Here is a 15,814-nt window from a genome sequence, read left to right as displayed (position 1 = left end):
CTCAGATTACAACAGGATCTGGATCAGATGGGCCAATGGGCTGAGAAGTGGCAGATGGAGTTTAATTCAGATAAATGCGAGGTGCTGCATTTTGGGAAAGCAGGACTTATACACTTAATGGTAAGGTCCGAGGGAGTGTTGCTGAACAAAGAGACCTTGGAGTACAGGTTCATAGCTCCTTGAAACTGGAGTCGCAGGTAGGCAGGATAGTGAATAGGGTGTTTGGTATGCTTTCCTTTATTGGTCAGAGTATTGAGTACAGGACTCTGGAGGTCATGTTGCGGCTGTACAGGACATTGGTTAGGCCACTGATGGAATATTGCATGCAATTCTCATCTCCTTCCTATTGGAAAGATTTGTGAAACTTGAAAGGGTTCAGAAAAGATTTACAAGGATGTTTCCGGGGTTGGAGGATCTGAGCTACAGGGAGAGATTGAACAGGCTAGGGCTGTTTTCCCTGGAGCGTCGGAGGCTGAGGGGTGACCTTATCGAAGTTTACAAAATTATGAGGGGCATGGATAGGATAAATAGACAAACTCTTTTCCCTGGGGTCGGGGAGTCCAGAACTAGAGGGCATAGGTTTAAGGTGAGAGGGGAAAGAGATAAAAGAGAGCTAAGGGCGAACATTTTCATGCAGAGGGAGGTACGTGTATGGAATGAGCTGCCAGAGGATGTGGTGGAAGCTGGTACAATTGCAACATTTAAGAGGAATTTGGATGGGTGTATGAATAGCAAGGGTTTGGAGGGATATGGGCCGGGCGCTGGCAGGTGGGACTAGTTTGAGTTGGGATATCTGGTCGGCATGGACGGGTTGGACTGAAGGGTCTGTATCCATGCTGTACACCTCTATGACTCTATGTAAATGAAGGAAGGTGGGCGAGATGTAGACTTTCATGCAATTTTTCACAGCAAGTATTCAAAACATGACCTCAAACCCAGTCGCTATCGATAATTGAGCTATATGTACAGTAACAGCAGTATTCCTGAATACATCAATGCTCTTCTAAAGTTCATGTTTGGCTGGTAAGACCTACATTTATTTCCTGTTCCTTCATTACAACAGAAAACAGTTAAGAATGAGCCATTTTATTGTGTGTCTGAAGTCACATGAAGCCGATTAAAGGAAGCTGTTCTATAGGTTTTATATTATGTTTTGAATTTTTATATTTAACATAAATTTCCCAGTTGCCATGGTGGGAACTCATGTTTCCAGGACATTAGTCCAGGCCTCCGGATTGCTAATCCAGTGACAAAACCATAATGCTCTCACACCCCTCATTTACTTTGTACCTGTGGGACCTAAAGCTTTGTGAAAATTTGCCTGGATTCCTGCAGCTCTCTGTGCTTCCTGAAGACTTCTCCTATTAGTTTCTCCAGTGTGCCTGGAGAAAATTATACTTTTGATTTGGAGAAATGGCATTTTAGGATTGGAAAGAACACTCTTCCTACACTAATCAGCTGATAAATAGTGAAAGATGTCACTGATATCCTTAAATTCTATTTTCTATCTCAAAGTATCATCTTTCTAGTGAAGACAGTGTCAGGACTAAGTATTGTTATGATCGCAGGTGATGATACTTCTGGATAATCCAGATCGAACTCTGAAATCATTTCCTGATTTCAATGAGATGGTAATTCACTGAAACACAAATACACAACGCTGCAGATTCAGTTTCAACATTAAAATATATGCTTCACAAAAGAAGATAAAACAGAATAAACCAAATTAATTACAGATATCACATAATTAAAGATTTTTAAACATATGATAAAAATTCAATCCCATTCATCCCCAAAGCACGCCTTGACAGAACTCACTCCGAGAGAATTCCCATCTCTTTTACATCTTAAGGGATTCATTTAAGTGTAGCTTTGAAGAATTGAGAATAACTGCAGTCGACAACAATGATCACCACAATGTGAAAGAACTGTGAGACAGTCATCTCATTCCACCCTTGTGCTTCGGATTCTTTATCTACAGAATTTGTTCCTCTTTGCCTATGTTTACCAGCCATGATATTTCTGCAGAATTCTGAGCAGAAGTAGATAATACAAACCCCAGTCCTGCTCCACAACTCAATATGATTATGGATACTCTCATCTCAGCCTCAACGCCACTTTCCTGCCCTCTTCCCATAATCCTTTCACCCATTATGAAATTTTTTAAAATGTCGATCTGCTCCTATATTCAGTGTCCTGATATTGCAGTTTCTTTTATTTTAGATGGTGATCAAAGTCAGGTGAATAATCATCCCAGAGATAAAATTGTTCCATTATTCATTAATGTCGATTATTGGAATGATAGGGGGCAAGTTACAGTACATTCTTCCCATTAGGGTTATGAGATCAATTGGATTTTTATAGACTATTTTGAGAATCTGATAGTTCAGGGATGATATGATCAACTCCACTTTTTGTCAGAAATCATACTCTTCCAAAGAAATACAGGTTTTGCACCAACATCAGTCACTTTAGTTCCTGACAGAAAACTACTTAGAACTTAGCCAGCATCAAGCATTCAAATTTTAGGTGCTCACTGATGGGAAATAAAGACTTCATAGTCTCATTATATCAAAATTCTGTCAGTGTGGTCAACAAGTGAACACAACACACATAACATCAAATACTAAAGGTGTCCTACCTTCTGACTTGAGACAGAGTCGGAACTAGGGAAAAAAAACAAATTGCAATTGCACGTTAAGCAATTTCTGAGCATTGCATAGGATTTTCAAATAAAAGATTGACTAAAAACTGACCAGAAAAAAAATCATTATAAGTGTTCATTATACATCAATTCATTTAAATTAATCTGCTTGATATCTCATTTAAAACAAATAGAGGAATGTTGTTCTCCTGTGCTTATTAATTATTTATATTCTATATGAAATTACCAAATACAATATATTTATTTTGTTTTTAAATGTTGTCTCATTGGTAGTTTAGTCTCTGATTTCAATTCATTATGTTCTTGCATTATATATGATTATGAAACAGGTAACCTAGTTCAGAGCTAGAATTACTCTGTGTGAGATATGTTAGCACCATTCAGGGAATCTGGTCTAAAATTAAGGATTGTGCATCTACAAACATACCTGAGTTTGGTGGAATTATACCGTGTTCAATGAACTGCCGGGCTTTCTCATGATACATGGGGCAAGTTAGTTGTAAACAGTGATTTGTATTTTTCTCTGCTGGGCACAGAAAGTATGCCACCATTACCTAGAAACAAAATTAGCAGCTCTAACATTACAGAGTTTACAATCATTTACAAAACCAAACATCCATTTCAACTGCAAACATAAGAATTGATAAAAATGAGCGCCTTTCTTATTTCCTGCAACTGGCCTCTAGGAGACAATCTAGTTTGTGTTTGTCATCTCGAACAATGTAAGCAGCGAAAGAGAATATACAAGCACAGATGGAAATGAAATCCTGCCCCATTTACCCTTTTCTATTCAGTTTATTTAAAAATAAATAATGCATTAATGCAATCCAAGTTTTACTTCTTGTGTGTTCATTAGATTAGATTACATACAGTGTGGAAACAGGCCCTTCGGCCCAACAAGTCCACACCGACCTGCCGAAGTGCAACGCACCCATACCCCTACATTTACCCCTTACCTAACACTACGGGCAATTTAGCATGGCCAATTCACCTGACCCGCACATCTTTGGACTGTGGGAGGAAACCGGAGCACCCGGAGGAAACCCACGCACACACGGGGAGAACGTGCAAACTCCACACAGTCAGTCGCCTGAGTCCGGAATTGAACCCGGGTCTCAGGCGCTGTGAGAGAGCAGTGCTAACCACTGTGCCACCGTGCCGCCCACTGTGCCACCGTGCCGCCCTTGATGAATTATAATTGAGAACTACTTCCTCCAGTTGAAAGTGATTAAATGAATTCTTCTATACACCAGAACAATGTAAAAGGAAATGGACATTTATTCTGAGTAGACTTGTTACTTATGCAAAAAACACATGTATAAGTGTTTCTGAGCCACTCTTAAAATATATCTAGTGCACCTCATTAGATCTTTAATATATGTATAACCATTTTAATCAAAACATGGTAGACCAGGTATGCAGTGTCAGCTCCGAAGCAGCATTGATGCTCAGTTAAAAGAGGTTCATAGATCTGACAGTCACATATCCAATTTGAAAGATCAGTTCATGAATAGAAAATATTACTGTTTTATGGGCATGGTTAAGTGTCTCAAAATTTATTAAAAGAAGTTTAATTGCAGATGATCTGAAAATGGATGATCGAAGTTGCACTGTAAACAAATTCCACATTCTACAGGTAAGATAACTGCCTTGATCACCCCTGATGAGGAACTACAAGTGACTCTTCATGATTTTCATGTTTTCTCATTAAAATAATCTCATCAACTGGCTGCAGTTTCTGGTGTTCAGGGGATAAGGGGTAGTGAAATCAATACATTTAACATGATGTGAAATCTGAAACAGAACATAAGACACATTTCTTAATAGTTTTACAGAGACATTGACAATGAAAAAATTGCTATAGGCAGAGAAACAAATCAAAAATAACAAAACTCGTGGGACAAATGGTTTTCCAGCTGAGACCTTCAATGTTAGTTTACCAAAAGACTCCATATACTCATCGTATGGATTTTGAAGGAACAAGAACTGGCCCCTAATTTCAGTAACGGAACAACTGTTAACTGTTTTCACGATTGGTGATCAATCATGCCATGGAAACTATTGGCACTTGGAAATCTCACTGATTCACTGTTGTCCATAGCAAGTAACATACTGACAGTCATTCTCCTGAATTGTTTAAATTAGATTCTCTACAGTGTGGAAACAGGCCCTTCGGCCCAACAAGTTCTCCGAAGAGAAACCCACTCCCTTACCCTATATTTACCCCTGACTAGCACACCTAACACTGTGGGCAATTTAGCATGGCCAATTCACCTGACCTGCACATCTTTAGATTGTGGGAGGAAACCGGAGCACCTGGAGGAAACGCACACAAACACGGGGAGAATGTGCAGCCTCCACACAGACAGGCAGGAATTGAACCCAGGCACTGTGAGGCAGCAGTGCTAACCACTGAGCCACCGTGCCACTTCTAGTGACTGTGAAAATCCTCCCAGAGAGACAACATGCCTTTAGACCTGCCAGAGGAATCACCGTCTGCGGAGTGAAATGTCCTGACCCTCTTGAAGGGTGAGGGAACCTAATTCAGTGAGAGGCCAAATTTCTGTTCCCTGATGCTGGGTTAAAGCTTTCAGGTGTGTCAATTTTCTAATCTTTCTGGTTGATAACTATCTCAGACTACAATGGGATCTTGATCAGATGGGCCAATGGGCTGAGGAGTGGCAGATGGAGTTTAATTTAGATAAATGTGAGGTGTTGCATTTTAGAAAGGCAAATCAGAGCAGGACTTATACACTTCATGGAAAGGTCCTGGAGAGTGTTGCTGAACAAAGTAACCTTGGAGTACAGGTTCATAGCTCCTTGAAAGTAGATTTGCAGGTAAACAGGATAGTGAAGAAGGTGTTTGATATGCTTTCCTTTATTGGTCAGACCATCGAATATATGAGTTGGGAGATCAGGACAATTGTCCTGCAATTGTACAGGACATTGGTTCGGCCATTTTTGGAATATTGCGTGCAATTCTGGTCTCCATCCTAATGGAAGGATGTTGTGAAACTTGAAAGGTTTCAGAAAAGATTGTCAAGGACGTTGCCAGGGTTGGAGGATTTGAGCTATAGGGAGGGGCTGGGGCTGTTTTCCCTGGAGCATCGGAGACTGTGGGGTGACCTTATAGAGGTTTATAAAATCATGAGCGGCATGGATAGAATAAATAGACAAGGTCTTTTCCCTGAGATGGGGGAGTCCAGAATTAGAGGGCATAGGTTTAGGATGAGAGGTGAAAAATTTAAAAGGGACCTAAGGGGCAACTATTTCATGCAGACGGTGATGCGTGAATGGAATGAGCTGCCAGAGGAAGTGGTGGAGGCTGGCAGAATTACAGCACTTCAAAGGCATCTGGATGGGTATATGAACAGGAAGGGTTTTGAGGGATATGGGCCATGTGCTGGTAAATGGGACTAGATTAGGTTACGATGTCTGGTCGGCATGGATGAGTTAGACCGAAGGGTCTGTTTCTGTGCTGTTCTGTGCTGTGCTAATTTTCCTTTCAAATACCATTGTTCCTCTGAATTAGACCAGACAGTGACAAGGTTGAAGCAAGTGTTTAGAGGCTAAGGATGCAAGAGAATTAACAATAACTTCCACTCCTGAAAGGTGGGGGAAATCCAACAAGAAGGAGAAAGATCAAATGTTTTTTTTAATGACCTCATGGTTTAAATGCTTCCTGGGACACACTCTGTTTCTGCATTTCCTGTGACGAAACCAGTTCAGACAAATCTCTGATGAATCCTTGCAGCTCTGTCGATGTTGAAAATTACATTGTACCTGTGGAATATGAGATATATAAACTATATGTTGATATGAATTTCCAAGAAATATTCACAGCAGAAAATTTGGGTGGTTTCTCTTGTAGACTTAAAGTTCATCCATTCAATTGTGTACTGTGTTGCACCCAGAAAATAAACATGTGGAGCATGTTAAAGAAACATGTTAAAAAAAACTATACTCTTATGAAATTTGTTTTCTATTCAGCTTGACAAATGTATGCTGAGGTCTGGAAGCCAACGGGACTAGACCTATAGTTTTTGATGCAGTGACCACATCAGTCTCCTCCAAAGCCTCTTTGTCATCCAGTGACTGGTGTCTAGTATCGCCTGGTTCTATTTCTCCAGTACTGGTCAGGGGATCATCTATATTGGATTTCCTTTCCTTCTCATATCATCATCTCTAAAGTTCCTCAAAGTTCAATCCTTATCCTTCGAATTCCCATGTCCAACAGGCCCCTCAGCAACATCATCTCTAAATACCAAAATTAGGTTGTCCAGTGCTGGGTGAACACGAATTTCCTACTGTGAAATATAAGGGAGAATGAAACCAACTGTTTTTGGTCCACATCCCACTGAGATCCCTAACCATGAACTCCCCCCCGCAGCCACAATCTAATGTTGAAGCAGCCCATTCACAATCATGGTTTCAATCTGACACAAAGGTGATCTTCCCCCCACCCCTCTCCCCCCATATCTGCTTTTGCAGCAAGACTGCTTACTGCCACACTTAGCATGTTGCCTATCTCCATTTGGTGCTGAAATCCGCATCCATGCTGTCAATATGTTTCGACTCAGCTTTTCTATTATTTACTCAGTCAGTCTCCTACATTGCATAAGACATAAATTTGAGCTTACACAAAACTATAACCCATATACTGTCTCATTTACCCAAAGTCCTGTGTTCAGAGACAAACTTTGGGTCCTGTACCAGCAGTACTTCAATTTAAAATTCCCCTCCTCACTTTCACATTCCTCAATGGCTTCACCGCCCTGTCAACTCCTCCAATTTTAACACCCTCCCAAATAACTCAAAGCTCATTCGATTCTGTCATCTCACACATGCCCAATTCTAATTTCTCCAACCTCAGCAGCCGTGCCTCCAGTTGTGTCACTGCTGAACTTTGCAATTTCCTCTATGAACTATTCTCCTCTTTAAAACCTGCCTCTCTGAATTAATCATGGTCATCTGTCCTAATATTGCCTTATGTGTCTCATATAAATTTTGTTTGATATCACCCATATGCAGGGAGTTTGGTGTGTTTTACTATATTTAAAGTACTTTATACTTGCAACTTTTGTGTATAAACTACAAACTTTCATGTACCAAGATAAATCACATGGCAACAACTAAAATCAGACTTACCTTGGCACAGTGAGTATACTGAAAATAGAAGCAGTCAATGTTTTCCGGCCTGTAGTCCTGCATTAAAAACAGAATTATTGACAATCGGAATAAGCAAAGAATAGCCAGCTACATTCAAGAATTTAAACCTGACTATTTATATTCCTATTTTCCTGTCAATTACAAGTATATTTCTTGCTACTGCAAATAAATTCCATGTCACACAAACCTCCTTCTTGCAAAATATTTATCCCTTTCGAATGCTAAATCTCAGTCAACTGGCACTGCACATTTTTGCAATAAATGTGCCAATTTGTTTTTCTTAAGAATTGATTTACTTTATTGGTTACACAATGTTAGAGAAAAACTTATATTTTCAGTACCTTCCAGAGCGACCAATTACTAATAACTTTTTCAATGCAATTCATGCTACAGTTCCTTATACTATAACATTTTTATTTCGCTCATATTAGATTTCATCTGCCACAGGCACCGTTCTCATCAGCACAGAATAAAAGAGATACTTATTGAGTGCACCTCAGACTGAGACGGGCAACAAGTAAAATTCAAAATGCAACAGAACTGCCTTACCAGGAGAAGTTTGAAAAGTTCAGCTTAGAGAACCTTGGTGAATGGGAACAATAACTAGGTAAATAATGTACATTAAACGAATAGATCAGTCTTGAAAATTGCATTACAATAACATTAATAAGACAAAATGTCATTTTTATAACATCACTGATAAAGCCAGCAATTGTTGTTCATCCTTAATTGCCTTTAAGAAAATGCAATGTCTTTGTGAAATGCTGTTATCTAAATTGTTTAGGTACACCCACGATGCTTTTAGGAAAGGAGTTCCAGGATTTTGACCCAACAACAATTAAGGAGCAATGATGGGTTTCAAGGGATGCTGTGTGGCTGTGAGGAGTACCTGCAGGTCACAAAGGTCTAATGCATCTGTTAGCTTTTTCTTAAATAAGGAGACCAAAACTACTCACAGGTGGTAGGGGTCAAATGTTTGAAAAGTGCTGCTGAACAAAGCTTAATGGGCCAGTGCAGTGCACCATGATACACACTGCTACCACTGAATACTGATGGAAAGAGTGAATACTGAAAGTGGTGGCTGTGTGCCAATCAGGCAGGTAGCTTTGTCCAGGATGGTATCCAGATTCTTTTTGAATCTTGTTGGAGCTGCACTCTTCCAATATTCTGTCACACGCATGACTTGTGCCTTCAAGATGGTGGACATATGTCAAGCAGTTAGAATAGTGTTGCTCAAAGGAAAATTCCAAGCTTCTGACATGCTCTTGTAACCACCCACAGTACTTGGATATTTGGTGAAGTTAAGTTTCTTATCCATGGTATTCAACAGGATGTTGATTGTTGGAAATTCAGTGATGACAAAGCCTTCAAACCCAAAGGGGAAATGGCTTGAGTGTCTTTTGCTGATTAACAACCAGAAGGCATTTTTTTTAGGGATTCTAATAAATGCTGGGCCAACCAGTTATGCCCAATCCCATGAATGGAAATAAAAATAAACATTATTCAGGAAAATAGCCCTTGCTGTATCCAGTACCTTCAATCATTTCTTGACGTCATATTGAATGAATTGAATTGTCTGAAGACTGACATCTCTGATGCTGAGGGTCTCTGTAGAAAGCTAAGATGGATCATCCATTCAGCACTCATGGCTGAAGCTGGTCACTAATATCTGAATCATGTCTTTGATAGTGACCTGCTGATCTCCCCGGTCATTGATATTAGCTGAAGCTCCTCTCCCTTTCAGTCCCATTACTGCCCCTGGCTTGCTGTCCCACACCCGTCTATGAACTAGGTTGAATATCTAAGCTGATGAAAAATAAATTTAGCACAGATACCACAAGTGTCTTCTGGTATCAGGCTTAATTTAATGTGGGTGGCACGGTGGCACAGTGTTAGCACTGCTGCCTCACAGTGCCAGAGGCCCGGGTTCAATTCCTGTCCCAGGCGACTGACTGTGTGGAGTTTGCACATTCTCCCCATGTCTGCATGGGTTTCCTCCAGGTGCTCCAGTTTCCTCCCACAGTCCAAAAATGTGCAGGTTAGGTGAATTGGCCATGCTAAATTGCCTGTAGTGTTAGGTGTAGGGGAATGGGTCTGGGTGGGTCGCGCTTCGGCGGGTCAGTGTGGACTTGTTGGGCTAACGAGCCTGTTTCTACACTGTAAATAATCTAATCATATAAAGATAGCAGATTTGTTTTGGCATCAGAAGATTGTGGACTTAATTCTCGCTCCAGTGTTAATGGAGGCTGACATTTATTTTCTCACTGGAGGTACCATTCCAGATGAAATGTTAACAACAGTTCTTTCCTCGATGATAGATGTAAAAGATTAGATGATATTTTTTGAAAAAAGGATATCTGCTGATGACCTGGTCTCTATCTATCCATCAATTAACATAAATTCATGAGCCATTCATCTGATTGTGTAATCTTTGCTCTGTGTAAATTAGCTGCTAGTTTTCTGACAAAACGATTGAAATCATTTCAAAGACTGTTCATTGACTTTATGTTCTTATGGATATAAAGGTAAATCAATGCAAGTATTTTCTTTCTGTAATAAAGACACCACAGTCCTATCAGACCTCTGAATGGAGACAGACAACTGATGGTTTTTTCATGCGAGTGTCACTGCCTTTGAAGCAGGGGGACAGGTTGAGAAGGAGAATCCTTCATGGCAAAATGGAGTAAGACCAGAAAAGTGGGTCAGCTAAGCATACTCGGAGCAGGGACAGAAAAGTATACAACTAAGCACATACACAAATTCATACAAAACATACGTAGTTCCAGCTAAGCGACAACAACAGTAAGTTCTAAACCACACTCGACCTGTGTTGCAAGTGCTTAAGGCAGATGACATGTTCATGAGCTGCTATGTTGCTAAGACTTGAAATTAAGATACAAGTGGTCTGCCATGTTGCTAAGGTTTGAAACTGGTATGTAATTGGTCAATGAGAGGGATGCTGATTTATGTATAAAAGTGTCATTGCAATCACCCTTTTCAGACTGTTAGGTTCGATTAGACTCCCTACAGTGTGACTCTCCAGGCAAGGGCCCTCTGAGTCTCCTTGCATGCATGCAATAAAAGGAAGCTGTGTTAAGTGTACTGATCTTTTTGACACAGCCTGTATGGGAATTGAACCAATCCTGTTGGTAGTACTGTGTGATCTGAATCAGCCAACAGAGCTAACCAAACATCTCTGCAATAAAGGATGATAAGCCTCCAAAGTCAATTCCTAAGCAAAATTGCAGAATTATAGATGCTGGGAATACTCAAAATATTTTTGGATCTACACAAATAGTGTTAATCAGGAAGACTATTGGAGCGTTGGCCCTTATTTCAAGGCGGGGTTGGAGTATAAGAAGAGGGAAGTCTTACTACAACTGTACAAGATGCTAGTGAGACCAAATCTGGAATACTGTGAGTAGGTTTGGTGTCCTTATTTAAGAAAAAAATATTATTTCACTGGAGGCAGTTCAGAGATGGTTCTCTGGGAGAATCCCAGTATGGATGGACCTTTTTTTTATTAGCAAAGACTAAACAGGTTGGGACTCTATTCATTGAAAGTTAGAAGGATGAAACATTCTCTGAAACATTCAGAATTCTTTAGGGGCTTGATAGGGCAAATGCTGAGAAGACATTTCCCATTGTGGGAGAGTCTGAAACCAGAATCTCAAAATTAAAGGGCACCAACTTAAGATTGAGATGAGGAGCAAATTCTTTTCTCTCAGAAAGTTATGAGTCTTTGGAATTCCTTGCTACAGCGAGCTACCAAGTACTTGAATATATTTAAAGCTGAGACAGATAAATTCTCGATCAGTAAGGGAATCAAGGGTTATGGAGAATGGGCAGGAAAATGGATGTATGGGGTGTTGGATTAACCATGATCCTATTGAATGACGGAATGGCTTGAGGAGCCGCACAGCTTATTTTTGTTCCAATATTTTGAGAGCTTTTGCTTACAATTCAGAGAGGTGATCCATTCATAAAAATCTTTATCTTTTCAGTACAATGTTCAAGAGCCTAGCTCCTGAATCACTTGATCACCTTACAGCAATAGCAGGACAGCCTCCTAAACTCTACCGTAACTAAACATTCATAACTGGATTCTGGTTCTTAGCGATGAGCATCACGCAAGTATTAGGGGATCCTTTTGAATTGTGTACAAAAGAGGAAGAACTTACCTGCATTATTAGTCAATGATTATGACGTAATCAATACAGTTTGATTGAGTGATTTTTCTTCTGTTTCATAAAATCTAAAATAACACAACAGGATATATTTGCATTATGCTTCAGCCCAAGGTTCATCAGGCATTATGTATATAAAACCACACTTTAGTTGATAAGGAAAATGAGCTTTCTTACAGAAGTCAGGTCTTGACAATCAAATCCTGAAGAAAATGACACAGAAAGTCATGGAACTCCATCAAAGATTGAATAAATTGATATAAGCAGTGCAAACCATGTCATCCAAGTTGCACAGGCTCTTGTGATTTCAGCTTAAACATACAGCTCTTCAAGTAACATTGCTGAGAGTTTTAAGCCAAGAGAAGTCAAGGCAACACATCAATTTTTCAGTTTTAGTTCTATCTTCTGCTATGAGAACAGTTCTCAGGTAGGAAACAGGGTATTGAGAATGTGCAGGTGCAAGGCCTTGTCAATTAATTCTCTGTATAAAAATCAATTTTTATAGATAATTTGTGTTAACTTTTTCGATTAAAGATATTAAAAAGAAACACAAACTCATACAGTGCAGCAGGCCACAGAGATCATTATGGCTGCACTTGCTCTTTGAAACAGCTACCAAATTAGTCCCATTTCCCAACTCTTTCTCCATAGCCCTGCAATTTATTCATCTTCCATGAATTTTTATCCAAGTCTCTATTTAAGTTGCCCCAAACTCTTGCACCATTCCTCCAATCTATTTCCACGTCCTTTCAAGCAGGGAGTTCCAGATTTTCATCTGACCCCAATAACCATGTATTACTGGGAATGTCTGTGAAATTTAATAGCATGTAAATTATTAACTAGAGCAGTACAATAGGAAGAGAAATTCAAGAACCCAGAAATTTACTGAAAGAGTGAAGGTACACATTTCCACAAGTTAAAGCATCTTAGTCTTACTCAAGTAAAGCAAAGATTTCCAAATAACTACTGCCTTAGGTAATTACTTAGAGTTTACATCAAAAAGCAAAATAAAACACAATCAGATCTTTTGAACTAAACTTCCAGCTGAATACTATCTTTTCCACTGAGACATCTGCAGACAGTCTTTAGCTATTCATCAGATATTGACTTATTATAGATTAGAAATTTATATTTATCCAGAAATTTATATTTATCTTGGGATCAATTCTAAACTTTTCAATAACTGACTTGGAACAGAAAAAAACATGTAAAAGGGTGTAAATTAAGATGCGAAAGGGAAAAATTTGTCCTTTTTACTACGTGCAAAACAAACAAGACCCAAACACAGGCATATGGAGGAAAGTGGGCTATTGTAGGTTAGGTGGGCTTGGATCGGCGCAACATCGAGGGCCAAAGGGCCTGTACTGCGCTGTATTTTTCTATGTTCTATGTAGGTCTACGGACGAGATGGGTGAAATGTACGAAAAATGGAGAACAGACACAGTGCAATCCAAAGTTGAGATCCTGATGCTGTAAAGTGATTTCAAGTTTACGTACGTTTTACTGGAGCTCAATAGCAGGACAGGGCTAGAAATGTTAGCACGAGAGTAACGTGATTTGATGAAATGACAAGCAACTGGGGGGGGGGGTCAGGATCATTCCTACAGACAGAGCAGGGGTGATCCACAAAACTGTCTGTCAGTCTGCATTGCTCTCACCAATATAAAGGAGACCACATTGTGAGCAGCGAATTCAGTAGACAGGTAAGAAAGAACATAAATGAAATGCTACCTTCCAATGAAGGTTTGGAGCCTTGTACAGTGAGGAGATACAAGGTGAATTGGCATCTGTGGAGAGAAATCAAAGCTAACGTTTTGGGTCAAGTGGCTCTTCCTCAGAATTGATGGTAGCGAAGGAAGTGTCAGTTTATATGCAGACAATAGGATATGGAGAGGGGGTATGGAGTTAATGATAGGTGGAAATAGAGCCCAAAGAGAGAGAAGAACAGTTAGACAGACAAAAGATAACAATGTCCATAAGGACCATCACCAACTTTTACAGATGCACCACTGAAAGCAAACTGTCCTGGTGCATAATGGCCTGTTATAGCAACTGCTCTGCCCAGGACAGTAAGGAACGACAGAAAGTTGTGTGCACAGCGCAGACCATCACAGAAGCCAACCTCCCATCCACAGACTCCATACACAGTTCTTGTTGCCACGGAAAGGCTGCCAACATTATCAAAGACCCCTCCCACCCGATAATGCTCTCCTACAAGCCATCAGGCCAAATATCAGAAGCTTAAACACATGCATCAGCAGCTTCACATGCATCAGCAGGTTCAAGAGCAGCCTGCTGTTATTAGATTGCTGAATAGACCTTTCTAACTTCAAATAATGTCGGTCTAGCTAATGTTGAACTTGCTTTTGTGCATTTCCTGTGCCTCGTTCTGTCTAAGCACCCTATGATCTGTATGCTGTTATTTGCTGTGATCTGCCTTTACTGGTTGCAAAACAAAGGTTTTCACTTGTACTTAGGTACATGTGACTACAATAAATCAAATCAGTTCTGAAGAATCATACCACACTCCAAATGTTAATCGTGTTTCTCTCCAGATCCATTGAGGGCCTCCAGCATTCTCTGTATATATTTTAAAACATAATTGCTTATGTTAGCATTTAAAAACAAAACTTCCTTATCCGTGTAACCATTTATGCCCAGAATCACTAATTATTTCCACTTAGATATAATCAATGGCCTAATAGTCCAGTATTTCAGAATCGATTCTGCAGGATTCTATGCAGGGACTCGACTGAAAAGTTGACACAAGGTTAAACTGCGCTCAATGGGACCAGTCAGACTGGAGGTAGAGAATCCTTACCTGATTCGGTAACAGTGTCAGTATTGTCCTAATCTCAGTAGAGGCAGCTAGCAGTCTGATCAAGCGCATAGTGATCCAACGCAAAATAAGAGAAATCGAAACTTAGTGAACTTCCTGCTTATACTCGGAAGTCGTATTTGATGGATAAAGCGGATCTGTGAAGGCGCCCAATGGAATTGAAATGTTTGGAAACATTTTTTTCTCAATGACGGAGAATAGTTTTGATAAATTAAACTGGGTGGGGGCAAATAAAAGATGCACACAATCACAGTTCACGGAACACCGATGACAGGTTGTGACAAGTCACAGTGTTGACTCATCGATATGAGAGAGTTTCAGACCCAGTGGCTTCAACCTTAGACCAGACAGAGGAACGATGGTTTTGAGGCAACCACTTACTATCCCAATGGGTTTATCAACAGCCTTTTCAGAAAACGTTGCTAACCACTAGAATTTCAGAGTCTTGCGGCAGGAACTAATGTCATTTTGTTTAGACAATGGACGTGAAGAAAACTATTGATGATGGTTTAGTTTTTTAAAAGTCACACATGATGTGACCCTGAAATGTACTGACCACCAATGGTCCAAGTTCAGATTTTTTTTAAACACAGAGTTTTCCCCACTTCCAGTGGCTAAAATTTGGCAAGTTCACTGATGGTGCCATTGCCATCACCTGCACACCAGCAGCCAGAGGTACATCATGGTACATCCGGTTATCAGACAGACGTTAATCGATGGCCTGTCTCACAAAGAGGGTTAATCTGTGCTGTAGGGTAGGCTTCAATCCAGCTCATCACCACCTTCTTGCAGATGACCAAAAAATACTGGCTCCACAGGTAAACCCATGTTCCTAAACCAATACAAAGGGCAAAGTCCAGCCAAGTTCATAACACAAATGTAGCACAGACCATTTGGCCCTTCATGTCCATACTGGCTCACTGGAATAGCCTCTCGGCTGGTCCCATGTTTTCC

General features: G+C 40.1%; 1 protein-coding gene across 4 annotated transcripts in view; it reads right to left on the bottom strand.

Annotated features, from left to right (window-relative positions):
* The window catches only part of LOC132828009 (uncharacterized), a 28,877-nt gene extending 13,928 nt beyond the window's left edge, over positions 1–14,949 (bottom strand). For 2 of the 4 annotated variants that reach the window (XM_060844876.1, XM_060844879.1), the window contains exons 1-6: positions 14,843–14,949; positions 12,016–12,089; positions 7,814–7,870; positions 6,329–6,448; positions 3,093–3,219; positions 2,642–2,666 (exon numbers count right to left, since the gene is read on the bottom strand). In XM_060844876.1, the coding sequence (XP_060700859.1) occupies positions 2,642–2,666; positions 3,093–3,219; positions 6,329–6,448; positions 7,814–7,870; positions 12,016–12,021 (335 nt within the window). In that variant the 5' untranslated portion in view covers positions 12,022–12,089; positions 14,843–14,949. Of the gene's footprint in view, positions 1–2,641; positions 2,667–3,092; positions 3,220–6,328; positions 6,449–7,813; positions 7,871–12,015; positions 12,090–14,543; positions 14,602–14,842 lie in introns of all 4 variants that reach the window. The other 2 variants (XM_060844877.1, XM_060844878.1) reach the window with 2 other exon arrangements.
* Between the last annotated feature and the right edge of the window lie 865 nt (positions 14,950–15,814).

This window comes from Hemiscyllium ocellatum, chromosome 25, assembly GCF_020745735.1.
Source record: "Hemiscyllium ocellatum isolate sHemOce1 chromosome 25, sHemOce1.pat.X.cur, whole genome shotgun sequence".
Classification (NCBI taxonomy): domain Eukaryota; kingdom Metazoa; phylum Chordata; class Chondrichthyes; order Orectolobiformes; family Hemiscylliidae; genus Hemiscyllium; species Hemiscyllium ocellatum.
This window is presented reverse-complemented; position numbering and strand designations above follow the sequence as displayed.